Source organism: Mya arenaria, chromosome 11 (assembly GCF_026914265.1).
Source record: "Mya arenaria isolate MELC-2E11 chromosome 11, ASM2691426v1".
Taxonomy (NCBI): domain Eukaryota; kingdom Metazoa; phylum Mollusca; class Bivalvia; order Myida; family Myidae; genus Mya; species Mya arenaria.
The window spans coordinates 63,100,107-63,115,892 of NC_069132.1; the positions used below are offsets into that span (position 1 = coordinate 63,100,107).

The 15,786-nt window shown below is 36.9% G+C and overlaps 2 protein-coding genes across 2 annotated transcripts; both read left to right on the forward strand.

Moving 5' to 3' along the window:
- The first annotated feature begins 1,247 nt into the window (after positions 1–1,247).
- Positions 1,248–3,021, forward strand: LOC128207475 (uncharacterized). Its single transcript, XM_052910419.1, has 3 exons — positions 1,248–1,410; positions 1,892–2,112; positions 2,543–3,021. The coding sequence occupies exons 1-3, from the start codon at positions 1,249–1,251 to the stop codon at positions 2,544–2,546; spliced, it is 387 nt and encodes a 128-aa protein (XP_052766379.1). The 5' UTR covers position 1,248; the 3' UTR covers positions 2,547–3,021.
- A 3,545-nt stretch (positions 3,022–6,566) lies between these two features.
- On the forward strand, positions 6,567–11,911 carry LOC128207728 (uncharacterized). Its single transcript, XM_052910839.1, has 5 exons — positions 6,567–6,685; positions 6,978–7,554; positions 7,723–7,881; positions 8,517–8,745; positions 8,866–11,911. The coding sequence occupies exons 2-5, from the start codon at positions 6,997–6,999 to the stop codon at positions 11,586–11,588; spliced, it is 3,669 nt and encodes a 1,222-aa protein (XP_052766799.1). The 5' UTR covers positions 6,567–6,685; positions 6,978–6,996; the 3' UTR covers positions 11,589–11,911.
- Positions 11,912–15,786: the final 3,875 nt, after the last annotated feature.

The following is a 15,786-nucleotide window of genomic DNA, read 5'->3' on the forward strand; positions in this document are numbered from 1 at the left end:
AATCAACGATCTGATTTTTTTGTCAGCAATCTTATATAGTTTGTTTACAGGTATTTAAGCAAACATTTGCTCTTTCCAAGACAAAAAAATAAAGAAGTTGTTAAAATGGTCAATCTGTGAGAGTGCAGCTTTAAAATAAACCAAAAACAGTTTTTATAATCCGACTAAGAAATCGCATTTTGGGCATTCCATCTGCGGCGTTGTGTAATGACGCCATAACGCGTAGTTATGCAAGTTATGTAAATCTTGACGTCACACAGCGAGTAATACAGCACTTTTTTAAAATAAAAAGTGTGTGCTTAAACCAACCTTTTTGAAATTCGAGAAATTTAGGCCTGGGCATACATCATAAGGAAGTTATCTTAGTTAATTGTCCCACTGGTCATTTGAGATATTTAAAAATGAAAAAAGTCAAAAATATCTTATTTACATAATCTATTGTCAAAGATACAGAAATTCTAAAATACAATTAATCTAGTTTAACTATTCGAGCTTTTTTACTTAAAATAGTTATGTTTCAGATAAATTACATGGGCACATCATCTTATTTTTTAAATTTAAAATCATACTGAACTAAACCTATTAAATAACAGTCCAGGTAAAAAGTGCTAAATAAAATGCTAATTGTTTGAAAGATTGAACAAGTGATATGGGTGTGCTTTAATTTCCTTCATATTTAGTCACCCGGTTTTAAATGTATCTTTTCAACCACAACCACATTGACAGCGCCACCTAATGAAGGTGACCGATAAAGCATTTCCATCCAGCCTTTTATCACAGGTGTAACATTAAAACATGATATCTATAAGGTTAGGCTATTAACAGAGACACAAGTTTAATTTACCTATGAATATCAAGTGAAAGGCTAATGTATCTCGCTATCACTGCAGACGCATTCGGAACGCCTCGGCCATTCTTATCGAAAACAACCTCGGCTGTATTTGGACGGTTTACATACTCAAAAAGTGGTACGTCTAAGGCCGCTGCAAGTAGATTGCGTAGTAATTTCCTTTAGCAGTTAAACTTTATTACTTAACTCTTGGGAATCTTAAGTTTGTTTCCAATAAGGCCTAAAGAAATGTCTGGTTCCTGTAACCCGACCGACCGTATTATTTTACCACCGACCGCAATTGTTTTATGCCCCAAAATTCGAGAAAACATTTTTTTTAGTGATCTCTGGCCTGTGATGACAACGATAATTTAGTCGTGTCCAAACTTATCGCATGGTTCCGGTTTGGCAAGTTAGCAATGGCGAAGAGCTTATTGGCTGTGACATTAACTTGTCCAAAGCTCAATAATAACAACGTCACTAAAGTCATATTGCCAACAGAACACACCCAGACGATACACAGCGTATATCTAGCAGTGCACAACAAGGATGTTCCGTGCGAGTATTCAGCAAGGTGCTCGGTAAGTTCAACATTTCCGAAGTTTCGATACAGTACTTCGGTGAAACTGCCGATTCATCACATGAAAATGGTTATAGCTTGTACCGAAATTATCCAATTAACGATCTTTCATGCATGTATTAAGACACGGAGGTCTATGCCATTATTTTATTTTCACAATATCATTCGTTCTCTAAGTTCATTTTCAGAAAACGACGTGTACTTTTGTTTTTTTCTGTTTTCTGAAAATACGGTCCGTTATTAAGTTATTAATAAATGTAGACTTCCTTTCACTTTTAATACCAAATTTTAGATGTAAAGCTACTGCAGAAGTCTGAATATAGTACAGAAAACATCTGGTTGAAAACATTCAGGATGATCAGATCACTTTGCATCCATTAAAACCAATTTTATCACATGTGTGTCACAGTAGCCAGTGTTAAATTCATGAATTCAAGCTATTATTTTAAAGATCTATAGCATTTTCAATACAAACTTTTCAGACTGCTATCGAAGCTGATGGGTTCCAAGTCTCCAAGGAGATGACATTGGCAGACCTAAATGCTGTGGCCGACATGCGGGCAGTGGCATGTCATTGTGCAATGGAGCCTGGAAAAATTCCTTCGTCCTATGAGTCTGGAAAACACCCTGCAGCTGCTATTGTTAATGCCTTTCAAATACTCATGGATGGTGAAAAGGTCAAGATTAAAATGAAATCTACCAGGTATGAATTCAGACAGTTTGATCATTTGAAATGTATTTTAATTTTTTACCTAATACAGAACAGTGTTTTGCTAGTGAAGCAACTGCATGTCAGACGCATCATGCGACTATAATATAGTTTAAAGTGCAGTAAACCCTCATTTAAAGAAGAACTGTTTTTCGGAGTACAAAAAGCATAGCAGAAAATGTGTGTACGAATTTCTGCAGTAAAAAGTATAAATTGGATATCAATGGAACTTTACAGAAATGTTAGGCATGATGAAGAGTCAGGCTGTGCCTACAGGGTCTTGGGCAAGGTCACTTCAATAGTATGCTATTTAAGGCACCACTTTGGGGGGGGGGGGGCATTTGTCAAAAGTGACACTTCTTGTTTATACTATTAAGATTTCCTCAGTCTTTCATGTCTATAGTATTTGTTTTGTCTATTTCAGATGATCACCAGTGCCCTTTGGTGTCTGACAAATCACCATCTCACCATAAATGACGCAGCCAAAACATCTAGAGATGCCATACCAGTGCCAGAACTGATTGCGCAATTCCAAGGCTTTAATGATTTAAAAAGGAAAAAAAAATGAAAAGTCAACCACTTCAGCAAGCAGAGTGTGACAGTCATGCAAATGCTTTAATGAATATTATTACAAGACCGATATTTCAAAGCGATGTTCATTGGCAGCAGTTCAAGGAAGAGGTTGAGTGTCAGGCAAAGTGTCTTGTTCACTATAAAATATATTTAGAAAACAAACTAAAAAGTCAAACACACAGACACGATCAGCTAAACCCTCCTAGAACTGTTGGAAATGACATCTCTGTAGAATTTCGGGCCAAAACTCCTTTTGTGTATAAGAAATATAAGTTGTTTGATGAGGATGACAAAAGCTGTGATTTTCTGAATCCCATACTGTTTGATGAAAGTGTATATCTTGCTTCACCCGTTGAAAACCGAATGCAAATGAAAAGGTTCTTTGACGAACTCAGTCAATCTGTTGATGTTGACCTGTATAGATATTGTCCAGGAGAAGGTGTATCTACTATTATGTTTGTAGCTAAAGTTCCATCTAATAGGTCTGCTTATGATGCCCATATTCAGCCTGTCAGAGTCATGGCTCAAATTCATAATAAATTACCAGAGGGCAATGAAAAGGGAGTTTAGACAAAAAATTAGTCTCATTGCTAAAATTCAGCCAGGAATTCTAGATTTTGTGTACAAAGAATTGGCCCTTGACGCATCTGTTGCTTCGAACCCAGAAATGCAACAACGAATTAAATTGATTTCATTGGGTGAAACAGGTCTCGTTCCTCATCTGCGAGAACTAAACACTGGCCGACCATCTGACAAATTTGATGTTTTCTTTGAAAAACTAGAGGAGGTAGTGGAGAACGTAACTGCAGCAGATGAAAGGCGGCATGGGGTAGCACATTTAAGCCATTGGATATCCCTCGGTGATTTAATTAGCCAAGCTGCTGAAAAATGCCCAGAAGGCACCCTGGTACCCTCTAAAAGTCTAGTACGTCTCCAAATCACACCGCGCAATCCATATACCCATGCAGCATTGAATTTCACAAGCCGTATACCTGTCCAGTATAAGATTCAGAAGCGACAGCTACGAGTTCAGCATCTAGATCAACACTACTGTGCTGCGCAGTTCAAATATTTCAAGTCTAAAGCTATTGAACTGGTCAGATGCCATCATGCTGTGTTGTGACGATCCAGGTGTGTTGGTGTCCACCGGTGTTCGTGGCAAGAAGACGTTAGCTCCAGTTTTTGAAAGTTTGGAAGCACTGGACCACGATATGACGAAATCTAGTTTATGTCCTTCAGTATACCTTGATTGTGAAATTCCACTTGATAATGAGAAGTCATTTGTGCGTGGACAGGTCAATGTGGTGGTAAATGACAGTGTTTTCCAAACCTCTGGGCCATTTCGGCATGCAGCCATTATGTGTACCATCCGTGCAAAGCGTGACCCGTTACCGAGAGTACTTTTGCGTTTTTCAGACGGTGGCACAGATCAACGCAACACTTTGGAGTTTGTTAAATGTGCTGCAATTTGCATCTTTAAAGAGATAAACTTAGACATGTTGATTCTTGGACGATGCGCACCAGGACATGGTTGGGTAAACCCAGCCGAGCGGATCATGAGTATCCTTAACTTGGGTCTACAGAACTGCGCGCTCGAAAGAGCAGACGATGATGGCAAGTTTAAGTCCTGCAACAGTATGGCACAGATTAGGGAACGCACTGAAAAACACCTAGACCTGAAGCCAGTAGGGGAAGCATCCATTGGTCTAGTGCAGAAAAATGTAGAGGAGCATTTCCAGAGGCTAAAATTGAAAGATGTTCCTTTTAGACCTTTTGATCCTGTCTCAGATGAGAATATCAGCTTACTGCAGCGGGCACTCTTTCCAGAAATGGATCTCACTAAACTGCAGAAAATCCACACAAAAAAGATCATGTCTTACCAATCTTACCTTGAAAAGCATTGCAGACAGCGTCACTACACATTCCAAATCAGAAGGTGTGAGGATGAAGGGTGTTGTATTCCACCCACAGTTGATCGCCAAAACTTTACTTGGTTACCCGATCCCATCCTTGATGGAGAACATTACAAATCATACTCTGATGTAATAAATCAAGACACAACAGAGGAGGATCGTCCGACATATCAGAAGGTTGAAAGTACGGAAAGGAAAAACACACAAAAACCTAAGGGCAACTTGAGGAGTGCTCCATTTTCCGTGCAAAGAAATGCTGATGAACCAACACATGATGCTAGTATCTTCATTAGACCGAATGCACGTTTCATCACCGAGTGTTGTGAGTGCCGCAAACCTCGTGTCATTTATACTAAGCATAAACTCACTGAAAGGCAATTGGTTCAGGTTTCGCTACAGCTCTCTGAATTTGACTACACTTGTGGATCATACATCACCACACCAGCAAACAAACTTCACGGAGTCGTCCATGTGAGAACACAGCTTTCATGTAAGGACCCAATCGAACTGGCATTTTACAGTTCTGAAGTTGGCAGGAAAGACTTGTGTTCCTTCTGTGCCACCCCACAAGCAGAAATCAGTGCTGAATTAAAGAAACACTTCAAAACTGTTTTACCTATATGCCCCGAGTGTGTGGCTGCAGGAAGGAAACCAATATGTCAGCGGCCATACAAGAATGGACTTGATAAGCCTAAGGATAAGTAAATAGTACACTTCTTCCAAAAATACAAAGTTTAAAAACTTGTTCATTGTAGATACTGTATGTGTACTAGTTTTGCTTTTTTACTGTTTATAAAAGAAATGCTATTAATTTTTGATCAGTCAGTCTATTAGATAATTAGACTTAGCTTTTTGTATACTTATTCTAGTCTATATGAACCTATTCTAGTCCAATCTATCATTTTATCATTACCCGAGTCAGTAGGTAAGGTTTAAGTTTTCAACCAGTTGACCATGGGTCTACACTTGTCCCAAAGACCTGTTAAATTCTGACAGCGCTCAAAGAGTTAAATGGTTTATGCATAAATATTAGTCATTGATTCTAGTCAATTATTGTTCTAAGTATTGATTATATATGTTTTTTTGGAGTTTCTTGCCATGTAACAGCGGTTTTTTGCTAGTCAGATGTTATAGTCTAGTTATGATTCTTACCATGTCTAGCAAACTGTTTATTTTATAATAGTTGCTATGTACATTTATTTGTCTTACACTGTTATATTATGTAATGTTTTGATGCAAAAATAAATTGTCTAAAAGTTATTTAATTCTCTTTTTAACTGGGTTATATTTAAAGTGTAAATATAAACTGCTTCCCTGGTGAACATACTGGCAATGCTCAAAATTGCACATAATGTTGCCACCGCTGGGATTCGAACCCAGGTCTTGCCCTTTAAAAGGATGCATTCTACAAATGAAATACATGTACAATGGCTGTCAAGCTAGCAGTTTTAGCTTATTTAATGCAGAAATTTTGAATATATATTTATATATCACACTGGTTTCTTTTTAAAATAAGTCACCTGCACTAAACATAAATATTGGATCATTCTGACATTTAAATACAAGAATAAAAAAATAAAATAAAAAGAAATCCCTACCTACCGACCCATATTTTTTCAGCATGTTACAGGAAACAGACAATTATTTTTAGGCCTAATACACCTCACTGACAATCAATTCAAACTTAGATCAATAAATACAACTCTAAAACACTACATTTAATTCATGATATAATTTTAAAAAAAAATCCGAACTACTTCAACTGATACACCGGCATACATCCGAGGTTGTTTTCGATAAAATGGCTGAGGAGTTCCGAATGCTGCAGACGATGAAACATCAAGACATGTCAACATTTAGTTTACGAAAACTTTCCATCTCACCCCTCTTTATGACAAAATATTAAAAAGACTTTCATAATTAAAATATGTTTTAATGGTCAATTTGCTTCAGTGGGGGCGACATGCATATAAAAGACTATCGATAATGCTTGACAGACAGATGTTCGACAAGTCTGGTGAGACCGCCGTGGAATATAATTGACCGGATTCATTTTCAACCTGGACCACCTCCTACTCCAGGTAAAATTCCTTTGCTCCAGACGAAGAAATTTACAGTTGTGTCTGCAAACCCTGCATGTGCGTGCCATACAGGTTTCGGATGGGGCGAAATGTCGATAGATACATGGCAGAAAAGCGATATAATACAGAAATTACATTCAAATTTAAACATAAGATATACTTTTAAAATACACGTTATCTCGTAAAAAAATACATCAAATCTATACACATCTTAATGCAAGTTACAGAAAACGTGTCGAAACACACAAACATGCGTAACGCTAGTAAGTATTCATTTATTTATTTTTTTCAGATGCATTTAAATACATAAAATGGCGAGCTACAAAAACCTGTTTCAAGAAAAGAAAAACCAGAATTGGTTAAAGGCTTCAGTTGCTGTGGACATTACCAGAACAGGAATAATACCTTTTGTTACGACAATCGTTACACTTTTGCACAAAGATATTTGTGCGAATGTTGAACGAATCAACGGTTTACCACCTGGGGTAACATGCAACGCCTGTACAACACCAAATGTCCTGAAATGTAGAACTAAAGGTGTTTGTGGACGTTTAAGATTTCTTCCATGCAAATTTCATCAGACTGCAAAGTTCAGAAAATGTCCTGCAAATATTTGTAATGAGTTTATGTTGGGTATCGAAGGGAATCACAGATTTAACGGACCGTCTTGGAAAAACACCAATGCAAGTGACTGGTACTCAAACCCGTGGGAAGTTGCAAAGTGCTTTCTTCCACCAGATGGTTACTTGAACTTCAAAACAGCAGATGATACAGATATAAATGGCATCATTAATCTCATCATTAATTGCAAATTCTTTGACAGTTACTTCACAGACGATCTCTCTCTACTACACAATATCTGCACGAAGGTAAATGCGTAGTAACACAGACGAAAAAAAAATTGATCATTTAATAAAGCTTGTGATAAAAATATGTTTATATCCCACAGTACTAGTAAATATCTCGTAGTGAATCTATCACAATGACCTTCGTTTAAGTATGTAGATCAGGGTAAGATAGTTTTATTTATTTACCAGGTGCGAGATGTCGGGAAAAGACTTCGTCATTCACCACGTCCAATGGTAACTGATGGTGATTTATCAAACTGTATGGATGCGTTGAAAACACTTCTGCAAGACAGCATGTCTTTGGCGTCAAACACATCAGCAAAGGATGCACTAGCAAAACTGATACTGGTAATTTTGCTATAAACTTAGTGAATGCGCTTTAATATGTGACCTATTTATGTATTCACGACTGCTTACCATGAAATGCAAACAATGAACAATGTTTTGATTGTAAATAATTTGATTTTGTTTAAACATCGTTGTATTTAAGAATCAGATTAGGCGTATATCTTTTATTTTGCGCTTATTGATAACTGTTTGGGAAGTGTGCATTGATCGTCCGCAAACCGGTTAAAACCATAATGAGTTCATAATTAGTTTTTACTAAACCATACCAAGGCGGTTACCCCGACATTTACTGATATATCTTTGAAATATTTGTAGTTCAGTAGCGTGGTGATCCTTGGTTGTTGTTTGTAAGACCTTATTCAGTGTGCCTTAAAACAGAATGTTGGTAACATTTAAGGCTTCTGGGCTTGTTCCTGTAGTTTTCATTGTTTTATTTAATGTACACCTTTTTCAAACTGGGACTTATTCGCAAAAGTGTCATGTATAAAATAATTGTATGATAGGCAGTTAGCACTCATAAGTATCTATTTCTAGTTTAGGGTTCTCGTATGTTTTCAACAATAAGTAATTAATATAGCACCCTCAGACTATATGGTTTTCGCGACAGGATCATTTTGTTGTTATCCTGTTTTCAGTTGGAAAATGACCAGTTGAGTGTGTCAACAGACGATCTGGCAAATGTTATAAACAATGCTATATCAACAACAAGTGAAATGCTCGAGACAGGAAAGAATCTCCAAGATAAAATGAATGAGCTCAAAGGACTAGAGCAGCAGATCCAAGCCTTAGCCGATGAAGCAGTTAAAAGGATCACAAGGGCTAGAAACGAGAACAACCATGAACGTTACAGTTCAAAATCTGCAGGTATTCGTATGCATGTTCTTTAAATATGCAATAACTATATTTCAAGCAATATTTTTAACCATAATGTAAAAAAAAATGATATAATGGTATGTATTACTCATCTTGTTTATTCTGTTTTAGCTTTAAAACAAGACCTGCAAAAATATTATTTGGAAAGCTGTTCTGCTCTCGACTTTGGACCGTTGTTTGACATGCATACAACAAACTTGGTTGAAATGTACAGGCCTCCTCAACTGAGCAAGTCAACAGTAACCAAAGGTCATTCTGATTCGGGTATTGGTGTTAACAGTAAAATAGTTCGATCCGAGATAAAGGAGTTTGACGAAGTGTTTCTTAATATGGGAGAGCAGGCAAAACACATTTACATCACCGCTAAAGCTGGGGTAGGGAAGTCAACCTTTTGTAAACTCATTGTGCGTCTATGGTGCGCTTTGCAAACAAATGATACAGCTGAAATAGAAAGCCTGAAGTCAAGAGGAGCGGGAATGTATTTGAATGCATGCGAAGAACTTAAAAACGTGCAATATGTTTTCTATGCGCGTCTTATTCAATCGAAATCTAAACTGTGTGAAATGGACGACATTATGTTACATCAGGTTATAAAAAGATTATCAAAATCTGAGGATTATGATATGAAGTTTCTTCAAGAAATTCTTGATAAGGAACGATGTTTGATGATTTTTGACGGCTTGGATGAATGGAACCATCCGGATGAGAAGAATAATCTCTGCTTTGAGGAGGATAAAGAGTCACCACATGCCAGAAGTAGGGACAAATGCACCGTTATGATTACATCGAGACATTGGAGGCTCGGGCTGCAGAAACTGCATTCTAAGAAGTCAAATATATGTGTTGAAATAGACGAACTGAATAAAACAAACATACGATTACTTGTTAAACAAGCCTTTACTCTTCTAGTCGGTGATTCGGAGAATTCAAGAACAATTGATGAATTCTTTGAAATGATTGACCAAAAGGGTCTACATTATTTATTTGGCAGTACACTTGTTGCATTACAGTTGCTCTCTTTGTGGTACGAAGGCCACTCTCTCGGCAATACAAAATGCCACATTTATTGCGATGTGCTGGAAATGATGTTAGTCAACGCCTTAAAAAGAAATCATCATTTACAACAATATGTTGCTGAAGATCATCAACAACCTGATACAATAAAATGCTTACAGACTCGACGTCATTGTGTGAGATACCAAGACTACATACGAAACCTCGGCAAAATGGCGTTTGAATCGCTTTTTAATGTTAAGACATTGGAGGCCCAAATAGAAGAACATCTGTCGCAAAGTACTAGCAAAACAGAGGAGCTTGGACTACTTACAGGACTTCTTACGAAAACACAATTACACTCTTCTGTAAATCCACGATATGAGTACAGTTTTCTCCACAAAACGTACCAAGAAATGTTAGCTTGTGTCTACATTGCGTTAATGCCCCATAACAGTGAGGAACATAAACGTTTAATGGAGACAATAAAGTCTTCAGGCCAAACACTGTCGTTCGACATGATGCTGTTTCTGTGTGGTATGCATGGAACATGTGCAAAAGATATCTTTGAAATATATTGTGATTCGCAAACAGCAATGCTTTGTCAAATATCAGAGATTGAACATTCAGCTGTAATACTTTTCCATGAAAACAGTTTAAGTATCATTGAAGAAATGGAAGCAAACAATATTTCATGTGAAACTGGTATAAAAATACGCAGCTTACTTCTAGATAGAAAATACAATGACAGTTGCAGTATATTGTCCGAAGATTGTGGAGATATATCGCTTTTGGTTTTTGAACTGAATGAAATCGAAAATATCGATCTGTTCGTCAATGTTCAAGCAATCGTGGAAAATTGTAAAACCAAATTGATTTTTATAAGTATTAAAAATACTTGTTACATGGATTATGTTATACCGTGTCCAATTGTGCCTGAAACCATAAACTCTTGTGTGAATTTGCATACACTTGTCCTTAGCAACTTAACTTTCGATGGATATCTAGATCTTACTGGATGCAGCAGTTTGTCATGTCTGGAGTTATCACTTCCAAGTAAAGGAGATCCAGTCAAATTGACTATATCACCAAATAGGTTAACAAAGTGTGTAATTAACGCAGAAAATCCATTTCATTCGCCTGTAGCCAGCATCAAGTGTAAGAGCCCGTTTAATTCAGGATTACTACAATACCTTGTTCTTTTCGATGTCAAACTTGAAGATGATTTAAGTCTTTTAGACTGTGAACAGTTGCAAAGATTGGAGCTAGTAAACGTTGACACAACCGATATAAATACAAGTATCGACTATAGTAAACTAGAAGAATGTTGCCTTGGAGGTTTTACTGATCAAACAGTCATAAAGGATGCACTGCAATCTCTACAGCATTCAGAATGCTTGAAAGAGTTAACAATAATGAGTCTTAACGATACTATAATAACATGTCTTAACGAAACGCTGTCATCGTTAGAGAACGTTAAAGAGATAAACTTCTTATTTTCTGATTCCCCTATCATGGATCTACACATACCAATGAGTGTCAGGACATTGGAATTCATCTGCATAATTATATCAGCAGACTGTTTGATGAGCTTAATAAACAACTATAAGGCAAAACAAGCAGGAGTGCATTTCTATTTAAATACCTGTTATGTTTCCCCTAATGACGAGGTTACAATAGAAACCGTTGTTGGGAACATACATCAATGCAATCAGTGTATTTTAAATAAGGTGTCGATTTTGAACGAGGACGAGATGGAAGAGGGTCCCGTTATTGGTCAAATGAACGTGTCTGAACTAGATTTCAAAATCATGGGTGACATACAAAACGAATTACATTGAATATTAACAAGTTGTCCTAACAAAGACTCCGCAGCTTTACAGAGAAAAACGCAAATGAAAAAAATACCATTAAAATAGTGTACAGTTGACGTTGATGGTTAAATAACTGTGTAAGTATTAAACTTCGAAGTCACGAGTGACAGACGGAACATGGCATATTTACAATTTGTTTACACTAATACTTCATACCTTCACACAAAATAAGTAACACTGATCACTACGTAAATGTAGAGTTTATGTTTTAACGAACATATAATATAATCTGAGATGACACGTTGGAATTTTAGTTTATTCAAACTTTTCTACATTGGGTTTATAACGAAAGGCGAGTTATCAGTATATATGAAAGTTTATTGTGTATAAAATAGTTATCGTGTAATAAAATTAATAACTTGTTTTGGTTTTGAACTTGATACCTACATGTAACTATATAAATTGTATATTTTTCTCTTTAAAGCTGCACTCACAGATTAACCGTTTTGGCAACATTTTTGAATTTTTGCGTAAATATTTGAATGTTTGCGTAAATATCTACAAACTTGTGATATAACGCTGCTGACAAAAGATCAGTTCGCAGATTTTCATGTTTTCGTTCGAAAGTTGATGTTTTATGGCTGAAAGCTTTACCAATGTTTTAAGAAAATGCATAGGATATCATTTTATAGACTAAACTATGAAACTCTGCGATCTGAATTTTTGTCAGTAGTCTTTTATCACTGGTTTCAGGTCATTTTACATAAATTGGCTTGTTCCAAGACAAAAAGGAGTTGTCAAAACGTTGAATCTATGAGAGTGCAGTTTTAACTAAGAACTCATTCATTATGCAGTATGTTAACTTATCAAGAAGACCCAATGCAACCTATTAAGAGCATTTTCAGGTCTCAAAAAAAAATAGTTTTGGTTATTTAACGTGTTGATCCAAGTTTAAGCTGGAGACTTGAGCGCATCAAAGCAAATAGCATGTAGTATTTGCTTGTAAAATGAGTACATTATTAATTCGCAACATGTAGAACAGCACGAGTGAATGTACGCCGCTTTGTCTTAGAAATGATGTAATATGTGTCTGTCAAAAGCATTAAAAAGTCAAATTAAAAAGTAAATAAGAAAGGCAGCAATGCGATGAAACCAGGGTTTCAATGATTGACCGAAGAACTACAGCCTTCGTTGTAATAATCAGTTTCAACTGTTATTTTTTTTTCAATTTTCAGTAATAGTGATCTTGACCTTGACCCAAGACCCGAAAAGCAAATCAATGGAAGTCCTCAATAAACACTTCCTTCATGCCAAGTTTGGTAAAAAAATTTCAACCATAACTTACGTTATTAAGTATTAAACAGTTATATATTAAATATATATTTCAGTGACATTGACCTTGACCCTATTGGCCTCAATCGCAATTCCATGAAGGGTCTAAATTTAGTTAGTACTAACCATCTTTCTATTTTAGTAACAGTGACTGTGACATAAACGACTAGTTAAAAGGTTAAAATGTTACCCGTGGCACTATCAAAAGGGACATCAAACATTGGTTACAATGCAGATGCAAATGTTTTTTTTTTTAATGTAACCTTAAAAGATAGAAACTGATTTATTCAATGGTGCCACCCAGCCTCAAAGTAGGCGCTGTGTTATAAATAATAAGAGTATGTTTTTTTTTTTATTATCTATACATACCTTGTATTTCCATGCAGCCATGCAAATACAGACAACTCCCAAATAGCAAGTTGCTTCTCAATCAAAGTATCAGTTGTAAACCAGTTTGGTGCATTAAAAGGTATTCCACCCTTAAGGTAAGGAGTTCAAACTACAAGGATTGTTTTATTTTCGGAAATCATGGTTATCTTTACATTACGTATGCAAATTGCAAGACTTTTCTAGTCTGTTTAAAAACAAGAAACGCCGCAATGCGAGAAAACCAGGTTTTTAATGATTGACAGAAGAACTTCAGCCTATGTTGGTTTTTCTAATTTTAGTAACAGTGACCTTGAACCTAGGGACCCCAAATGCAATCCATTGAAAGGTATCCATAAACTGTTCCTTTATACCGAATTGTGTCAGGATATGTCAACCCTAACTTAGGTTTTTCAGTTTCAACCATTTTTCTATTTTTAGTAAAAGTGACTTTGACCTTGAATCCAGGGTCCCAAAACGCAATCCCATGAGAGGTATCCATAAACTATTCCTTTATACGTGGTTTGGTCAAGATATGTAGACCCTGACTAAAATTATTCAGTTTTAACTGTTTTTTCTATTTTTAGTAACAGTGACCTTGACCTTGAATCTAGGGACCACAAAACGCAATCCTTTGAAAGTACCCATAAACTCTTACTATAGACCAAGTTTGGTCGAGAAATATCATCCCTACCTAAAGATATTCAATTTGAACCATTTTTCTATTTTGGTAACATTGACCTTGACCCTAGGGACCCCAAATGCAATCCACTGAAAGGTATCCATAAACTCTTCTTATAGACCAAGTTTGGTCAAGAAATATCAACCCTAACTGAAGTTATTCAGTTTCAATTGTTTTTCTATTTTTAGTAACAGTGACCTTGTCCTTGACCCTAGGGACACCAAATGCAATCCCATGAAAGGTATCTATAAACTCTTCCTGTACACCAAGTTTAGTCAAGATATGTCATCCTAAACTAAAATGGTCTAGTTTCAACCGTTTTTCTATTTCAAGTAACAGTGACCTTGACCTTGAACCTAGGGACCCCAAACGCAATCCCATGAAAGGTATTTATAAACTCTTCATGTACACCAAGTTTAGTCAAGATATGCCATCCCGAACTAAAATGATTTAGTTTCAACTTTTTTTTCTATTTTAAGTAACAGTGACCTTGACCGTGAACCTAGGGACCCCAATCTCATGAAAGGTACCCATAAACTCTTTCTATAGACCAAGTTCGGTCTAGATATGTCAACCCTTAATAAAGTTATTCAGTTTCAACAGTTTTTCTCTTTTTAGTAACAGTCATCTTGACCTTGAACCTAGGGACCCCAATCGCAATCCCAAGAAAGGTCTCCATAAACTCATCCTATTGACCAAATTTGGTCAAGATATGTCAACCCTTACTGAAGTTATTAAGTTTCAACCGTTTTTCTATTTTTAGTAACAGTGACCTTGACCTTGACTCTAGGGACCCTAAACGCAATCCCATGAAAGTTCTCCATAAACACTTCCTATTGACCAAATTTGGTCAAGATATGTCATCCCTAACTAAAGTTGTTCAGTTTCAACCGTTTTTTCTATTTTTAGTAACAGGGACCTTGACCCTAACCTAGGGACCCTATACGCAATCCCATGAAAGGTCTCCATAAACTCTTCCTATAGACCAAGTTTAGTCAAGATATGTCATCCCTAACTAAAGTTGTTAAGTTTCAACCGTTTTTCTATTCTAGTAGCAGTGACCTTGTCCTTGACCCTAGGGACCCCAAACGCAATCCCATGAAGGTCATCCCTAACTAAAGTTATTCAGTTTAAACCGTTTTTCTATTTTTAGTAACAGTGACATTGACCTTGACCCTAGGGACCCCAATCGCAATCCCATGAAAGGTATCCATTAACTCATCCTTGAGGCTTTCAAATGAGCAGCGTGCGCGCTATAGGCCGACTTTAAGCTGGTGCAACTGCCGCACATGTAGCCCGTCATTTCGGGGTTAATGAAAAAATCATTCGTCGATTACGTACATAATTCGCAACGTTAGGCAGCGTGGCAGATCTCCAACGTTCTCGACTGTCGCGTGAAACGACGTTACGTCAGGATAGACATATTCAGCTTACATACTTACGTAATCGTTTTGCCGCTCCAAATGACACGGAACGAAATCAACCTGCTCGAAACGACCTCGCATAAGTGCCAGAACGGTACAGCGACGTCGGGCAAGACAGTCGGGTTACGTTGCAAGATAAACTCCCAATCTATTTACGGATGAGTGAAAACTTAACGTTGATTCAAGCGACTGACGTCAACATGTCTATCGACGCTCTGATGAGAGGTTTACGGGGCCTGTGTCATTGAAAATGACCGCTGTTGTGGGCTGGATATGAACCCAAACGAACACGATTGGGACTACATGAAACGGAAGATTAGGGCACGGAACGTGTACAACGTCCATCAATTACGTGACGCCATTGCTCAGGAATGGGGCCAACTTCCGGCTAGATTCCTGCACAGACATCTTGCGTCAATGC

What these genes read in the sequence shown, in the direction of transcription:
- LOC128207475 (XM_052910419.1), top strand. Translation starts at nt 1,249, where the DNA reads ATGGCGAAGAGCTTATTGGCTGTGACATTAACTTGTCCAAAGCTCAAT. An exon ending in AGTATTCAGCAAGGTGCTCG is followed by an intron (nt 1,411 to 1,891) that starts GTAAGTTCAACA and finishes CAAACTTTTCAG; the next exon opens with ACTGCTATCGAAGCTGATGG.
- LOC128207728 (XM_052910839.1), top strand. Translation starts at nt 6,997, where the DNA reads ATGGCGAGCTACAAAAACCTGTTTCAAGAAAAGAAAAACCAGAATTGG. An exon ending in TACACAATATCTGCACGAAG is followed by an intron (nt 7,555 to 7,722) that starts GTAAATGCGTAG and finishes TTTATTTACCAG; the next exon opens with GTGCGAGATGTCGGGAAAAG. An exon ending in CACTAGCAAAACTGATACTG is followed by an intron (nt 7,882 to 8,516) that starts GTAATTTTGCTA and finishes TCCTGTTTTCAG; the next exon opens with TTGGAAAATGACCAGTTGAG.